The sequence below is a fragment of the Salvia miltiorrhiza genome, chromosome 2 (genome assembly GCF_028751815.1).
Source record: "Salvia miltiorrhiza cultivar Shanhuang (shh) chromosome 2, IMPLAD_Smil_shh, whole genome shotgun sequence".
Taxonomy (NCBI): domain Eukaryota; kingdom Viridiplantae; phylum Streptophyta; class Magnoliopsida; order Lamiales; family Lamiaceae; genus Salvia; species Salvia miltiorrhiza.
In genome coordinates, this window is record NC_080388.1 from 71,093,887 (window position 1) to 71,110,249 (window position 16,363).

The following is a 16,363-nucleotide window of genomic DNA, read 5'->3' on the forward strand; positions in this document are numbered from 1 at the left end:
TATGCTTTAATATAATATAAAAATAATTAACAAAGGTTCACTCATCCAATTATGATTTATAATTAATTTTTTTATTTATTTGAATTAAGAATAAATTATTTGGGCTCATTAATTCAAAGTCAGGATATATAATTTTTTAAATTTTAATTTTTAGTGATAAATATTAATTAGACTTCATAATATAATAATAATTTTTATTTTTATAAAAAATAATTATAAAATAAAAAAAATTAAGAGTGATACACGGTGGTACACACTACATTCTGAGACCGAGGATCCTATCTGGGGTTTGGGGGGATAGAGTTGTTTTTTTTAAATATATTTTTCTTTAATTTTGATATTTAAATTTTAAACTTCTTTAATTCCTTTTAAAGTTTTTTTTATCTTACTTTTAATTATTGTAATATTTTATGTAATATTTGCCCATTTTTTTTTTGTTTTTTTTCTTTTAATTATTATGTTATATTTTAAATATTTAATTATATTTTAATTAATATAATGTAGAATTTTTAACTTTAATGTAATATTGAATTTTCAAATAGAAGAGTAAAAATAAGATTAATTGAAAATGGAGATTTTAGCGCCACTTATAATGCCAATGCATTGTATAGGGGTGGTGTTAAGGTGAGAACCACCGATTAGCACCACCTCTAAGCGCCAAGGGCTGGAGATGCTCTAAGCTTTTTGGTTTTATAGATTTTCAGGCCGGTAGATCATTGAATACATTTTCAATATTCTTACCAAATTTGTGGTATAATAATAATAATAATAATAACTATTAAAATTTGAGAAAAAAAATACTGAATGTTGAAAGATAAATTTCATTAATATATTAATTTATTTATTCTATGAAAATAAAGTATAATATTAGAGAATGGGTTAAATGAGAATAGATAATTATTGCGAGAACTGAGAACAAATATGGTATGTGAATTATTTTTTATTTGATTTTAAGGCCATGTTTTGTGAAGTTGCATCTATCATAAATTCATAACCGTCGATATAATTAAAGGGATTGTTTAATTATAGGAACATATCTTCCAAAACAATATTCAAGCTACTAGTATTACATTACGAAATCTGGGGCACAAAATAACAATGTGGCCGGCCCAATGAAAGAGTTAAGGTGGCCCAAATTAAGAAGGAATATAGCGAGCACTCGTATCATAAGCATAAAGCTCAATTTGGACTCTGGCCTACTTTATAAACATTTAACTGTTACTCCTCAATAAAAATAAAATGTTAGTAATATTTACAAAATTAATTAGCTGATCTTTAATTAAAATTTTGGGAATGTCACCAACAATTGTCACATCAATTAAAATTTTCATGTCATATTTAAAAAGTAGCCGAAATGTTTCATAGTTGAAAAATCATGATAAATTGAAAGTTTATAGTATCGTAGCAAAATTAAAAACTATATATATACAATTTATGAATTAATTAATAATTTGTGTATTTACATATCAATATCCCTCCATTTTAATTGGTACCTCAATTTAAATTTTGTACCTATGATTCGACTTGAGAAAACTTTAATCTCGTTGAAATTGTATACAAATCAATCAAAAGTTTGTCTATATAGATCTAAAAACAAAACAAAAAAACTGTAAAATTTAAAATCGTTCAAACTTTATATATGTAGATATACTAATATGCAAAAAATTTGTACAACCAAATTGTTAGAATCCAAAAAAAGAAAAACGATGCAGAAGAAGGAGAAGAAATAGGTTGAAATATTACGTAAACTGCTACAACAGCGAAGAGTGAAGAAGAAGAAGATGCTATGTTCCAGCATGCTCATTTTCTCCGTATAACTTCTTCCACCCGTATCCAAATCCACCTACGCCGCCTCTCTCTCCTCTCCACCGCCGCCGCGCCTCCCCCTCCTCACACCCCCGACATCCTGCCCCTCTGCGCCGCCGCTCAATCTCTCCCCGCCACCCAGCGAGTCCACGCCCTCGCCGTCGTCCACGGCCTCCTCCCCTCCAGCGTCTCCATCGCCGCCGCCCTCATCCTCTCCTACGCCACCCACGGCACCCACCTCTCCACCCTTCGCTCCCTCTTCGCCCACACACTCTCCTTCTCCAGCTCCCCTTTCCTCCACAACACCCTCATCCGCGCCTGCACGATTCTCTCAGCCCCCGCCGTCGATTTAGGGTTCTCCATTTACAACGATTTATTGACGGCGACTCCTTTCACGCCCGATGATTACACCTTCCCCTTCGCGCTCAAGCTCTGCGCCGATTCCCAGCACGTGTCGAAAGGTCTGGAGGTGCACGGGAGGCTGATCAAGGCCGGACTCGATGGAGATGTGTTTGTGAGTAACACTCTGATTTTATTCTACGGTAGTTATGGTGATTTTCGGTGTGCCGATAAGGTGTTTGATGAAATGCCTGTGAGAGATTTAATCTCGTGGAATACAGTTATTCGTGTTTGTTCGGATAATAACTGTTTTTTAAAATCCGTTAGTTTGTTAAGGGATATGTTTTTGAAGTCCGATTTCTTGCCTAATGTGATTACTATTGTGAGTGTTTTGCCGGCATGTGCTGTGTTGGAGAATAATAGGTTGGTTAGTTTGATCCATTGTTACGCGATTAAGGCGAGTTTGGTTGGTGAAACGAAGGTTGGTAACGCATTGGTTGATGCCTACGGTAAATGTGGGGATTTGCAAGCTTCTGAGAGTGTTTTTATTCAGATGGATGAGAGAAATGAGGTTTCTTGGAATTCGATTATTGGTGGTTTTTCGTATAGTGGTTTTCGTAGGGAGGCGTTGGATTGGTCTAGGGCGATGATTATTGAGGGTGTGAGATTGAATACTGTGACTATTGCTACCATGTTGCCATTGATATCCGAGCTTAATCTACTTGAAGAGGGCACACAGCTTCATGGATTCACTATGAAAACGAATATGGATTCCGATGTCTTCGTTGCCAATGCGTTGATTGACATGTATGGGAAATGGAGACGTATGAGTGAGGCTTCTGATGTGTTCTACACGATGGATACGAGGAACATAGTGTCGTGGAACACGATGATTGGAAACTTGACTCAAAACGGGCTTGCATCGGATGCTATAGAGCTAGTTAGAGAGATGCAAGCTCATGGTGAAGTTCCTAATGCTATAACTCTCACCAATGTGCTCCCTGCATGTGGCAGAGTGGGCTCTCTTCGTCATGGTAGAGAATTGCACGCTAGATGTGTCCGTTTCGGGCAAGTGTTTGAGCTGTTTGTTTCGAATGCTTTGACGGATATGTATGCCAAGTGTGGCCGTCTTGATCTTGCTCAGGCTATGTTCAGCTCATCACCCAGAGATGAGGTGTCATACAACATTCTCATTGCTGGCTATTCTCAGACGAGCCAGAGCTCGAGATCTATAAGTTTGTTTAGAGAAATGGATATGTTGGGGATGGATCACGACACTGTTTCCTACACCGGGGTTTTGTCTGCCTGCGCGAACATGTCAGCGTTGGAGGAAGGGAGGCAGATCCACGCGTTGGCGATCATGAAGATGTTCCACGAGCATCTCTTCGTTGCTAACTCGCTCGTGGACTTGTACACGAAGTGTGGGCGGCTTGACATGGCCTTGAAGGTTTTTGACCGGATACCGGTCAGAGATACTGCATCGTGGAATACCGTGATTTTAGGGTTCGGGATGCTCGGGGAGTTTGATGCTGCAATTTCACTCTTTGAAGCTATGAAGGAGGATGGGATTCGACATGACTCAGTCTCTTACATAGCAGTGCTGTCGGCCTGTAGTCATGGCGGCCTAGTCGGGAAGGGGAAGGAGATTTTCAATGATATGTTGGCTCGAGGTGTGACCCCCTCTGAGATGCATTACTCTTGCATGGTGGATCTTCTAGGGCGTAATGGCCTTATGGATGAGGCGGTGGAGCTCGTCAGGAGCATGCCGGTTGAGCCAGGGGCGAACACGTGGGGGGCGTTGCTCGGGGCTAGTCGGATTTATGGGAACGTGGAAGTGGGGTGCTGGGCCGCTGAGCGTCTTCTTGAGCTGCAGCCCGATAACCCCGGGTACTATGTGGTGCTGTCGAATATGCACGCGGAGGCAGGGAGGTGGGACGAGGCAGATAGGGTTAGGAGAGTGATGAGTTTGAGGAGAGTGAAGAAGAACCCTGGCTGCAGTTGGGTTGAGAGTGAAGACAAGGTTCACAGTTTTGTTGCTGGAGAAAGATTTGATCCATTTTGTGGAGTGCAAGGTTTTGCATAGCATTCTCTAAATGAAGATTTAAGACTTTTACTCTGGCAGTTTTTATGAGTGCCTTGCCCTCACTCAACTTTTACCGATGGGGAGGGTGTTTGGCTAAGCTTGTCTTGAAAAGGTCATACATGTTTTAAGAGCTTATAAGTTAACGAGGATTGTAAATTATAAAGAGAATTCCAATTCAAATGAGAAAATTGAGCAGAAATGACAGAACACTATTCAATAGCTTATAAGCTTCTTAGAGTAGCCCAAAAAAGGCAGAGTTTCAAATTAGCAATTGATTTGAAATCAATTTTGGATGGATAATTTTGTATATTGAGGAGATAGATGAGGGAAATTCGAACTTGAGACATTTGATTTCAGACATTAATCATATTACTACTAGATCAACGATACACATAGCTGTTCTTGCTCACCACGCCCTTCTCTTTCTGAACTCCATCTCTCTCAAGCAGTCAAGCTTATGGAAGACACTTGAAGATGATGAGTTTTTGAAGCCCAAGCTCATAGATACAGCTAACTAAAACTGGTCCAGCCAGAGCTGAGAGCACCTAATTTCAAATGGCCTCCTAGACTAACCGGGCTTGGGGCCAAAAAAGCCCATAGTTTCTAGACCAAATAAATCATATACTTCCTTCGTCCCACGAATCTTGACACGTTTGAATTCGGCATGAAAGGAGTTGTAGATTAGTGTTTTAAGTGTATAGTTAATAAAATATAAAAGAGATAAAGTAGGAGAGAGAAAGTAATAATTATTACCCAAAATGGAAACGTGTCAAGATTCGTGGGACGGCCCAAAAAGAAAAACGTGTTAATATTCGTGGGACGGGAGAGTATAATATTATATATAACCCAGGCATATTATCAAGAGTTATTTGCGCGTCAAACTTTCAGCATTTTCAGTTTTCTCATAAATTTTTTTTGAATATAAATAATAGATGCACAAACTTTGTGTTCATCTTATTTTTCCCACGGTGAGCAACTCCAATAAAATTATCACCGACTTCGATTCTACGTGGCACATTATTGTCTATGTGACATACACATGTCAATTTTTAACTTAAATTATTTGCGTGTAAATAGACAAACTTTCTGCATTTTCTAGTTTTTCTCACGAACTTAATACTCTTCTGATTTTTTCCATGAACTTAATAGTTAATACTCTTCTGATTTTTTTTCACGAACTTCATTTTTTCCCACAAAATTCAATTTACTCATATTTCTTAATTAGTTTGTGTTGCAATATTGATTATGATTAAAATGTTATAATTAATTTTTTTATGTCGAGAAATTGAAAAGCTTTAACACTAATATTTAGATCCAAAAATTCTATCATAACATATTTCTCAAAGAGTGCACTTTTTTTTTTTAGAATTAGTTATGGTTAATGTTAATTTTTTTTTATTGGGTTGAGAATTTAAAAAACTTTAATACTAGTGTGTCCAAAAATTCTACTATCATTGAGTAAAAAATAGAGGGAAATAAATTTCATGAAAAAATAAAAAACACTGAAAGTTTATGTACCTATACGCAAATGACTCAAAAGATAATAATGACCGTTGACCGGTCATTCCACGGCGGCAGCCCTAGTGGACACATCATCATTAATTTTGGAAAAAATAAGCTTCATAGAAAAAAAATTAAACAAGCACAAAATTCCTGTATTTATATTCAAAAAATAAAATTCATGAAAGAATTTATAAAATACTAAAAGTTCATGTATTTACATATAAATAACCCTATTATTAAAAAAACTTATTGTGGTGTAGCGATTGTGAAATATTTGACCCCATATATATCGATAAAAGTGATCTAACCTCTGTTACATTCGACCAATAATACAATTTATAATAATAAAATTACCACATCTTGGGAAAAAAATATGGTTCGTTTTATCGATAGATAAGAGGATTAACGCACCGCAGAGAGACCGGGTTTTACACGAGTTAGCTATATTTTTCGATGGCAGCATCAGAAACAATGAAACAAAATTAGAAGTTTCAAGTACGACACGCGAATTTAAGCAGAGATGATTAGGTTCAATTCCTCTCTTGTAGAAAACCTATAAACCTGTTTACAGAGGAAGCCAGGAAGCTGAACTTTCTGCAGATGCTTAATACCCTTTTTCTCGTTTAATCTTCAACTTCGTCATCATCTTCATCGTCTTGCTCGTCATCATCTTCAGAGCCATCACTGTCCTTGTCCTGCACACACGTCACAATGAATCAACCAGAACAATTAACTAACTATTTTTCCACAGTGCATGAAATGCTTAAATAATTTTCATAAATAGTAAAAATCTAATTTGAGAAGGAATGCAGAAGCCCAAGCATGATCAGAAATTGAAGCCACATAAAATAAATTGAAGCCACAGAAAATATCAATCCCCTATAATTTTGGTTGGAGCTTTTTATAAAATCAGTAACATTCTGGCCTTCGGATCAACTAACCAATTATAATGTTATAGAAGATTATAATGGCTAAACTAAAAAAAAGTCTTAGCAATTAAATTCTAGACTTTGCAAATCACAAGATCTCGACTCACTAAATTGTTGGCAAGGAGCTATACATTCTATTAACACCAGAATAATACCACATATGGCCACTCCAGAATTCACACAAGTAAATATCCAAAATATTTTATTAGTGCTAGTGATGGTAGTAGAAACCACTACATGCATTTGATACAGTTAACAAACAAACAAATAAAGGCCTAAAACAAGGAAATCCTAATAAAGTCAACAGTTGCAAAAACTAAGCAATAATTCAACAAAACCTCTGGAAGTGGCAAGTTATATAGGGTATTTTCTTACCTCGTCATCATCCATTTCAAATTCCTCCTCATCAGCCTCCTAAAGCAAGATCATTAAAGATAGTGAAGAGTTAGAAAGTGGACCATAAAAGCAATTTAAAAGTTGGATTAATTTGTAAAAAGTAAAGAGAAGGAAGTCACGGAGCAATGCTTACGTTGTTAAAGTATGTAAGGGGATTTGGCCATAAATCATCCTTGATAATTTCGGCAACCTGCTATAGAAGGCAAGGCACAAAATACATAAAAATATATTCTTTGACTAAAAAACAATATGTAAATAAAGCCTACGCTCATTCAATAATATGCTTGAGCAGTTTACCTCATCTTGAATATCTTCCAAATCACCACTATGCTGGCTGTCATTGAACCAGGAAAAGAAGCTGCATTTCACAGTGTATTTAATGTAAGAAATAATTGTCGCAGTTAAAAATTGGGGATAATCATGTGGTGCTATCACACAATTTTCAAAAAGAAACTGTATTTTTCAGTGTATTTAAAGTAAGAAATAATTGTTAACACTGAAAAATTGGGGATGCTTGTGCAATACTATCACACAATTTTCACTCTCCCCAACAGAACTAATGCTGATATATTTTTTTCTTTTGCCTCCTTTCACATTTTCCCATCTCATCCTTCTTTCTTCTCTATCATGTCCCTTACGCTCCAATTATTTGCTCTGTTGACCTTCCCCTTTTCCAAATTTTTTCTCTAAATTAACTTGCAGCAGTCCCCACACTGATGCCCCTCCACCAGCCAAAGCCTAGAACCCTCCTTTTCCAACCCACTGCTTGCAACGCTTTCCACCAACCCAAAGTCAGCATAGCAGTCCCTTAACTAATGGATCACCAATGGAAGGGGGAAAAGAACTAAGAACAAGAGAGAATTGATTGTTAAAAAAATGAGGGTTTCCTTTTAATCTTACAAGTGAATACCAGGTTGATGGGAGATACCAAGAACAGTGGTTGCTCTACAGGCTTATGCTTTTCCAGCTTATAAAAAAGGCAATAGTGTCCATATGAAGTTACAAGAAGATGGTAATATAACTTTCACATAGTGAGACTAAGAAGTCTTACCATTATCTATTTCAAATATCCCACTTATATTAAGGTATATAGGAATCACATGAAGTGAATAAAGACTTTAGAATTAGCATATGACAATTTCTACCAGCTCCCATAAGAATTGGAGATAAAAATGATTAACAGAAGTGGAGAATGGAAGGTATCAACCTCTCCTCAGCATGAGGTCGCTTGTTTCCTTTCTTCTCTTCAGCAGCAACACCATTAGGAATGCCCTTCAAATGCCAGAGATGAACATAGACTCAATCTCCATTAAAAGTAGAGGGGCATATTATTCAAACTATAAATGGAAGCTTACCATGCCTTCTTTCCATTTTATTGATGTCGCTGTGATTTTAGTTGTTCCTTCCTCAAGGAACGTAAAGGTCTTTGTGAGCTTAGTATCTTCAAAGTAGGGATTGGGCTTGAAGTGCTGACATAAAAATAAAAAACAAGAGATTGTCCAACGAGTTCAAACTTTATAAATGGACTAGACATAAATCATACTTTTCAACATCATACACATCCAGAACTGGCAAAAAGATGAAAACTCACAAATGTAATGGAGTAACCAGATTTCACATCTTTGCAATCCTCAACTTCAAGGTTACTCAAAAACTTGAATATCTGGCACAAGAAAAAGGAATAACTTAAATTGATCACATAAAAGCAAAGCAATAAAAAGATCCAAGTTTTTAAAATAAGTAAAAGTCAATGTTCAAAATACCCTTATTAGTAATTATTGTTAAAACCCATAAGTAATATAGCATATTCATGAGATACGTAAGATAAATTTGTGTTTGTAGTCTATTCTTAATAAATGAAAGAAAAAATATGAAAACCTTTTGGTCCTCATCAGTCAAAAGTTCACTGAGTGCAGGGTGACTCATAAACTGCAAGAGCAAAGAGAATGTTAAGTAGGAAAAGAACAAAATTTAAGCAGCCGAAGGATTTGCTAGCTTAAAGCCATACTTTCTTAACCTAGTAAATAAGATAAACCACTCACAGCAGTCAACCAGAAATCAGGAATGGATTTAATGATGTCATTTCGCTTATCATAGACAGGTTTCCGTATCTCATTGTACTTCTGTTCCACTTCCAGGACCTTTTCACTTGCTTCTTCATTGATCTGAAAGCATATGGAAAACAGAAAAACATGTTACTATGGTATCCACTTTGGGCTGTATCTCCATCCAGCAGATCAACAAGTCCAAGTGAATGATTATGGATATAATGTCTATGAAGAAATAAATTGAAAGAACAAGTTCAAAAATCCCAAGAAAATCATGTCATGTAGCACAGAGAAATAAATATGATAAAGGTGCAAACATTATCATCTTCATATGATAAAGCTAGCTTTCCAGTTGCTGACAAGAATGAGTATAAGCCAGCATACACAAGAAAAGTCTATATTCTAGATCAAGGGTTCAAAAGTACAACTCAAAAGTATTGTCAAACACAAGGAATCCCCTTTAAACCAAATATCATATCATGATTATCACAAATAAAGACTAGATCCTACAACTTTAACATTGAACTCTATTCTCAACCATAATGGTCATAAAATTGAGCATCGCTCGACTCCATATATTCTAACTTCAGCTCTAGATACTTGGCCTCTCAACCATTCAATAAGTGACATTCTAAAAAAAAAAAAACTGAAACGGTAACCCTTCACTTACAACTCCACAAGTTCGTGAAACGGTCAATTTTCTCACAGGAAACCAAAAGAAGGACATAGTTTGAAGTCTCTCTTCCAACTTCTACATTTGATATTCAGCTTGGCATTACAAAAGATGAATGGAAATAGAAGTTTTGCCTTGCTGAAGCCTAATGCCGAAGGCGCAAGAAGAGCTGGAACATTGGCGTTAGAATACGATCTTATGTGTGTTTAATTGCTTATGCTACTAGCCTAGTTAATTCAAAATATATAATTTCTTTTTAACCTCACTTTGGAAAGGTATGTGCTATGCCCTGCACCTTGCTCCAGGCTCCGAAGCCCTTAATGCACCTTGCACCTTTAATAACTATGCCTTAAAAGTGGGCAATTAGCCAACATAAAGGGATGACATGTATAAACAGCATATAGATACAACAAAGCCACAATTCTCTTTGATTTATTCCATATTCCAAAGTGACCGATGACTCAACTCCTACTCAACCTTAAACACTTCAAATTGTGTTATTATGTTCCCCTCTTTTTCCGAACAATAACACAACCATTAAAGCATGCCCATTCCATCATCACTGATTCAACAGATAATAAAATCATAAAACAAGCACAGAGAGAGAAGAAAAAAGGGACGCAGCTTCACAAAAAGAAATTTATGAGAATTGCGCTCGAAAATTCCCTCAATTTCTAACAAAAACAACATAAGAAATTGGACTCACCTTTTCAAGCTCGTCTTGAATTTCCTGAAGCTTTTCAATTGAGACGACGAGCTCCCCGTCAATCTGCTCGGTGCCATTGTTCTCTTCGTCCGCTCCTCCCACTTTCTGCTTCTTCCCTTTGTCCGCTCCCATTTCTCTCCGCAACCCTAGAAATTTACAGGAAAAAGGAAATTCCTGTTTGGGTTTCGACTGATTTTTGAACGCTGTCCTTAAACCCTAAATAAACCCAAAGAGTGAGAGAGAGAGAGAAATAAAACAGAGAAGATGGGAAATTATAATAAGGGTTAGGGTTCCCGAGTTCGCAAAATATCATGCATAGAAAAATTAGAAAGTGGAAATGGAAAAGAATAAAAGGCAAATTGCAATAATCCAAAAGAATCTCATCATCAATATACTGTGTAAACCCTATCTAATGTTACCATTTTGTTTGGATTGCCATCTATGCCCTTAATTTCTTATCTAATCTCTTAAATTTTATTTAAAGTTCTAGGTTACATAATGACAACGCAGTGTCTAAATATTAATGTTTCATAAATATGATTATATTTGCTGAATACAGGAATTATTTTTGGTAAATTCCTTATTAATTTTTTAGGTAATCTAAAAGTTTGACCGTGATTTTTGAATAATATCTTTACATAATTACGACTATAAAAAAAAGTTCTAATATGTTGAACGTGCTTAGAAGATATGCTAGGAGTGTTACGATCATGAAAGGTGTTGCACTAAATGAGATTCAATGTACCACATTTTATGTCTCACTTCGTGTCCCATTTTCTTTTTCTGAAGGAAAATTTTTTTGAAGCGAAAGGTTGCTATTATTAAGACAAGTCCGAAATGGCAATATCTGTAAGCCATGAAGGAAATTCTGACTTCCAGATCATTACATCAAAAACGGAAAAAGCGAAACGAGCCAGCGCATGTGTCACTCTATTAGCATCACGTCGAGCGTGATAGAACTCGAGCACCACCGTTGTTCGGGCATGATTAAACACCTCCCAAAGATCGTCACAAAGAAAATCTGAGCCATGGTGAGAATCATGAAGCATGTGTATAGCCAGTAGAGAGTCGGAGTAAAGCACAACAGCGTAATCATGCTCTAAACAAAACCCAATCGCATTAATCATCATCGCATGGAGCTCCTTCGTGTCCCACTTTCAATTTTACTTATTTTCTTATATTTTTTTTCTTAAATTTCAATTTTATATGCTTTAGTTTAATTTTGTAATTATTAACTACGGTTTATTCCATCAAATTAGGGTATATAATTATTTTTTCATCATTTAATTTCACTTTTATTATCTAATTGATTGATAAATTCAAAGTCATGGTATATACTTTTAAAAAAAAGTAATTTTTTGAAATAAAAATTTAAGTATAATTCATAGTATTAAAATAAATTTTATTTTTATAAAAAATATTTTTAAAATAATAGATATAAGAATGGAACATAATGATACACATAAAATTGTGGGACACTGAATCTCATCTCCTAAAATATGCTTTGCATACGACGTTTTAGTCGGATTTCTCCAATTTGCTTGTGAGAAGTGAAAAACCAAACTTTAACCAAAAAAATATCGTAGAGAGTTATAAAGAAGTTATATATATATGATGTGATTTTAGAGAGAACTGCATTATTTATGAGAACGTGAGAACCATCAAATCTAATACATTCACTGTAAAAATTAATATATTCGCTGTTAAAATTAATGTACTAAAAAAAATTGCTTTCTTCAGGATTCGAATCCAGATAATACATCCATCGTAAATCTTGATGATCGAATGGTTAAAAATGGTTCTCCATTCTTATTTTATTTAGTGATTCTTATTTGAACCTCACCATATATATATATATATATATATATATATATATATATATATCGAAGTTACAAATTGAAGGATATTCATGATAGATGAAAATATTCTTGATATAGGAGAATATTCTAGAATTAATGACAAGGTTACGGAATCGGAAATTATTGATATTGCTGGGATGCTCCATGTTTTTAAGTTTCAAGTTTCAAGTTTGTCTCAATAAGTTGTACTAATAGATTGTGCACGTTTTGGCCAGAGAGTCATGACTCAAACTTCATATGAATCATGAATGAATAGTTAACCTACTTTGTTCTCTTAAGTCTTAAGACTATTTTTTATATACATCTTTTTAGTTCTGCTCTTGGAATAATTAAAATTTAAAATTCATCTAAATAGGAGTATTAAATATGAATGAATTGGAGGTTTGGGCTTGCCCGTTTATTGCAAATGATAAATGGGCCAAAATTAGTTTGGGTCAAGAAAGAAATATATACCAGTACATTTTGTTACAATAATGTAGTGTCATAGACTCATAGTGATAGATTTTATAGATACACATAGTCTTGCGTTCAATGTTCCATTGAGCTATTATATATTAATTTTATAGATACACATAGATTTTATAGATACATTTATTATTAATATATATAAAGAAGATATTTCATTCAAGTAACGTCCTTACCTTACACACTTAGTTATCTCAAATAATGTACCTAATAAAGAATAGCTGACAATTTAAGTATTTTTCTTTCTTTATTTAAAAAGAAGAAGAAGAATGGTTCTTCATTTTTTCCCTTGTGGACTTTGACTCGAACCATGAAGGAAAAACGTTTTATTAATTGAGTTGCACTTTGCTGATAATTTAAGTAAAATATTTTTATTGACCTGTCTTATATTTCCTCGGTCCCATAAAAATATATCATGTCTATTTTGAGACACAACCCCACACATTACACTACTAGAAAATGCGACTTTAACGACCGAAAATTCGGTCATTAAAATCGAAAAAGCGGTTGTTAAACCGCTTTGATCGATCGTTGTTTGTGTGATCGTTCCAAACATTAACGACCGAATAACAACCGAAAATTAGGTCGTTATAAATATTGATTTTGGTCGTATTTTTTTCTATTTTTTATTTTTAATAATTTTATTTTATTTTTAATGATCGAATTTTCGATCGTTAATTATATATATATATATATATATATATATATATATATATATATATATAGGGAAGGGATCAAAAAAGAAAGCTAAATGTAGGAAGAATAAAGAATAAATATAAGCCTTTAGATTATAGTAATCAAACGGCCCATAATTAGGCTGAAGATTAGATGCGATTTTTATCTTAAGGTTAATCAAGTAATTTTGATTTTTAATGTAACCGCTTTGACTTAATGATTTTTTGACCGAATCTTTTTTATTATTTTGTTTCAGTCATGGAGATATTATTATTTACGGTAGTTATCAAATTAATATTAATGAGGTTGACAAAATTTGTAGTATTTTTGGTGGTAGTTACATACATTTTCATGATTTTCTTATTTAATTTTTTATTAGTTCAAATTTTTTATTTTTTTTAATCATAAATTCGAGCGTATGTAAGACCATTGTTTTTAATTGTTTGTAGTTTAATGTTATGATTTATTTTATCACATAATAATTTTTTTCAATAATTAATTAAAATTAAAACTTTTTATTCTACATGTTCGTAATTTTTTTAAACTTGTTCGAAATGTTTTTTATGAAATATTTTAACATTTCAACAAGTAAAGTTCGAAAATTTAATTTAGATAATCGTAACTTTTGTACACTTTGTTCGAAATATTTTTCATAAAATAATTTTACAATTCTCAATCAGATATCAATTATATTATTCATTCTAATATAATTTATTTCAAATGACATTCATTACAAAAACGATTTACTTCGCTATTTTTGTATATTTATTCAAAAGGTTTCATATTAATTATTTTACTTTATATTAGTAACAAAGATTTTATTTAGATGTTCGGAATTTTTATGTAGTCTAAGATTGTATTTGAATATTGTTTAAAACGTACCAAAATAAGAATTATATTTTTGTGAATATGGATACTAATTTGATGAATAACGTAACTGTTACTCAATACTCATAAATTATGAATAAGAAAAATATTAGTTGAATAAAGTAACATTATTCATGAATATATCATTTTCGAATAAAAATCATATTTATTTGAATAAGGATAAGAGTTTGCTTAATAATTTATATGATACTCATAAATTGTGAATAAGGAAACTATTTTGTTGAATAAAGTAGCATTTTTCATGAATAACCGTATCTGAATTTTGTTCAAGATTTATCGAATAAAAATCATATTTATCTGAATAAGGATAATAGTTTGCTGAATAATTTATATGATACTCATAAATTGTGAATAAGAAAACTATTTTGTTGAATAAAGTAGCATTTTTCATTAATAATTGTATCTGAATTTTGTTCAAGATTTATCGAATAAAAATCATATTTATGTGAATAAGGAATAAAGTTTGCTGAATAATTTATATGATACTCATAAATTTATATGTCCATTCAACCGAGTTTGTATTTCATATTTTGTAACATATTTACTAGTATATTTTTCACTTTATTCTCAAACATTAAAAGTTTATTCAGTTTATAAATATCATATGTTAATACAGATGCATTCAGTAAGATTAATATTATAAAATGAAATAATATCTTGATAATAATATATATATTTTTTTTGGGTGCAAAATGATTTATAATAAATTTTGCAAATACAATTATATATTATACTGAATAAATATATAAATTTAACAAATAAACTACAATATATACTGAATAACACATAAGCTAATTGTATTATTCACTAAAATTATAGTGAATAATATTGAAAATGCATCAAATACCACTGTGTTATTAATTGAATAAGTAAAACAAGAAACTGAATAAATTAACTAATACAATGAATACAGTATAGCTATGTATATTATAGTGAACATGTCACTATAAGATGCCGATTAAAAATACAAATTTTCTGAATAAAAAATAAATATTATACAAATCCAATACTTCATATTAACATAACACAATTCATCCCCTCTTCGGTAGGAGCAAATTCCATATGAATACACAATAACAGAAAATGCAGAATGAAGATCCTCTGCAAACAAATGAATTACAGAAAAATGATAAATCCTTGAACATTGAAAGAAAAATACTAGAACCAACGAAATTAGAAACAAATAGAAGGAGAAATTCAAACTAAGAAAATGGCAAACCATGCACAAATCTACGAACGATTTCTATAGAATCAACTAATTACTGTAGCAGATCTTGGTGTCGGCTTTCTGCTCTGTCCAATCGAAAAAATAGTTCGAATAGCGGCTAAAAAACGTTGAAGAACAAACTGAGTCAACTAATTACTGTACCAGATCCACGCCGCCAACAAGCTGGCGTTGCGCCATGGCTGCGTCGGATTTTTTGAGATGTGCGAGCAGACCCCGACCTCCTTCACCTGCAAGGCCGAAGACGCCTCCCTCCGCGCCGACTGTGGCCATGGTCCTCTTCTACGACTCAGGCGTCAAGTTCTCGCCGTCCACCGAAGAAGAAATAGAATGATAGATTAGAGAGAGAGAGAAAGAGTCGGCAATGGGGGAGTGAAAGTGGGTGAATGAGGAGTTTTTTTAGGTATACCATTTTTCAACTATTGCCAATTTACTTGAATACCCTTAATTGGAAATAAAATGTAATTCGGATTTTGATAAATACATTTAAGATTTAGATATTGATTTTGTTTAAACCGTCTGATTGAGGGGATTTAATGGTGTAGATTAATTCTTTATTCTCTACACTTAAGGGATTCTCCATGGATCCCTCCCCTATATATATATATATATATATATATAGTTTTTTGCCCCACAAGTATTTCGGTACTTCTAATGTATTTTGGACTCAATCCCATACATTTTGACGCATTTCTCAGTGGGTCATTCATCTTAATAGTGCTTTAAGTCAAGCACGATTAAACCTTGAAGTTTTTTTCGAGTAGTCAC

General features: G+C 33.4%; 2 protein-coding genes and 1 long non-coding RNA gene across 4 annotated transcripts; 1 reads left to right on the forward strand and 2 right to left on the reverse strand.

Moving 5' to 3' along the window:
* The first annotated feature begins 1,678 nt into the window (after positions 1-1,678).
* Positions 1,679-4,593, forward strand: LOC131008916 (pentatricopeptide repeat-containing protein At4g14170). Its single transcript, XM_057936033.1, has one exon. The coding sequence runs from the start codon at positions 1,787-1,789 to the stop codon at positions 4,226-4,228; it is 2,442 nt and encodes an 813-aa protein (XP_057792016.1). The 5' UTR covers positions 1,679-1,786; the 3' UTR covers positions 4,229-4,593.
* Positions 4,594-6,091: 1,498 nt separating this feature from the next.
* LOC131009018 (NAP1-related protein 1) lies at positions 6,092-10,973 on the reverse strand. 2 transcript variants are annotated; one of them, XM_057936203.1, is made up of 10 exons: positions 10,484-10,973; positions 9,099-9,221; positions 8,935-8,985; positions 8,648-8,719; positions 8,412-8,525; positions 8,264-8,328; positions 7,354-7,414; positions 7,190-7,249; positions 7,036-7,074; positions 6,092-6,426 (listed from the first exon to the last, which is right to left on the reverse strand). In XM_057936203.1, the coding sequence occupies exons 1-10, from the start codon at positions 10,613-10,615 to the stop codon at positions 6,355-6,357; spliced, it is 789 nt and encodes a 262-aa protein (XP_057792186.1). In that variant the 5' UTR covers positions 10,616-10,973; the 3' UTR covers positions 6,092-6,354. The 2 variants fall into 2 exon arrangements, with proteins under 2 accessions (XP_057792186.1, XP_057792187.1); XM_057936204.1 differs by having other exon boundaries at positions 7,190-7,246; positions 10,484-10,872.
* Positions 10,974-15,363: 4,390 nt separating this feature from the next.
* Positions 15,364-16,169, reverse strand: LOC131009057 (uncharacterized). Its single transcript, XR_009096381.1, has 2 exons — positions 15,590-16,169; positions 15,364-15,471 (listed from the first exon to the last, which is right to left on the reverse strand). It is a non-coding gene; the product is annotated as an uncharacterized LOC131009057 (long non-coding RNA).
* Between the last annotated feature and the right edge of the window lie 194 nt (positions 16,170-16,363).

Coding starts and splice junctions, on each gene's coding strand:
- LOC131009018 (XM_057936203.1), bottom strand. CDS start 10,615: ATGGGAGCGGACAAAGGGAAGAAGCAGAAAGTGGGAGGAGCGGACGAA. Junction 7,415..8,263: donor CGACCTCATGCTGAGGAGAG/GTTGATACCTTC, acceptor TGTGAAATGCAG/CTTCTTTTCCTGGTTCAATG. Junction 6,427..7,035: donor TTGAAATGGATGATGACGAG/GTAAGAAAATAC, acceptor ACGTGTGTGCAG/GACAAGGACAGTGATGGCTC.
- LOC131008916 (XM_057936033.1), top strand. CDS start 1,787: ATGTTCCAGCATGCTCATTTTCTCCGTATAACTTCTTCCACCCGTATC.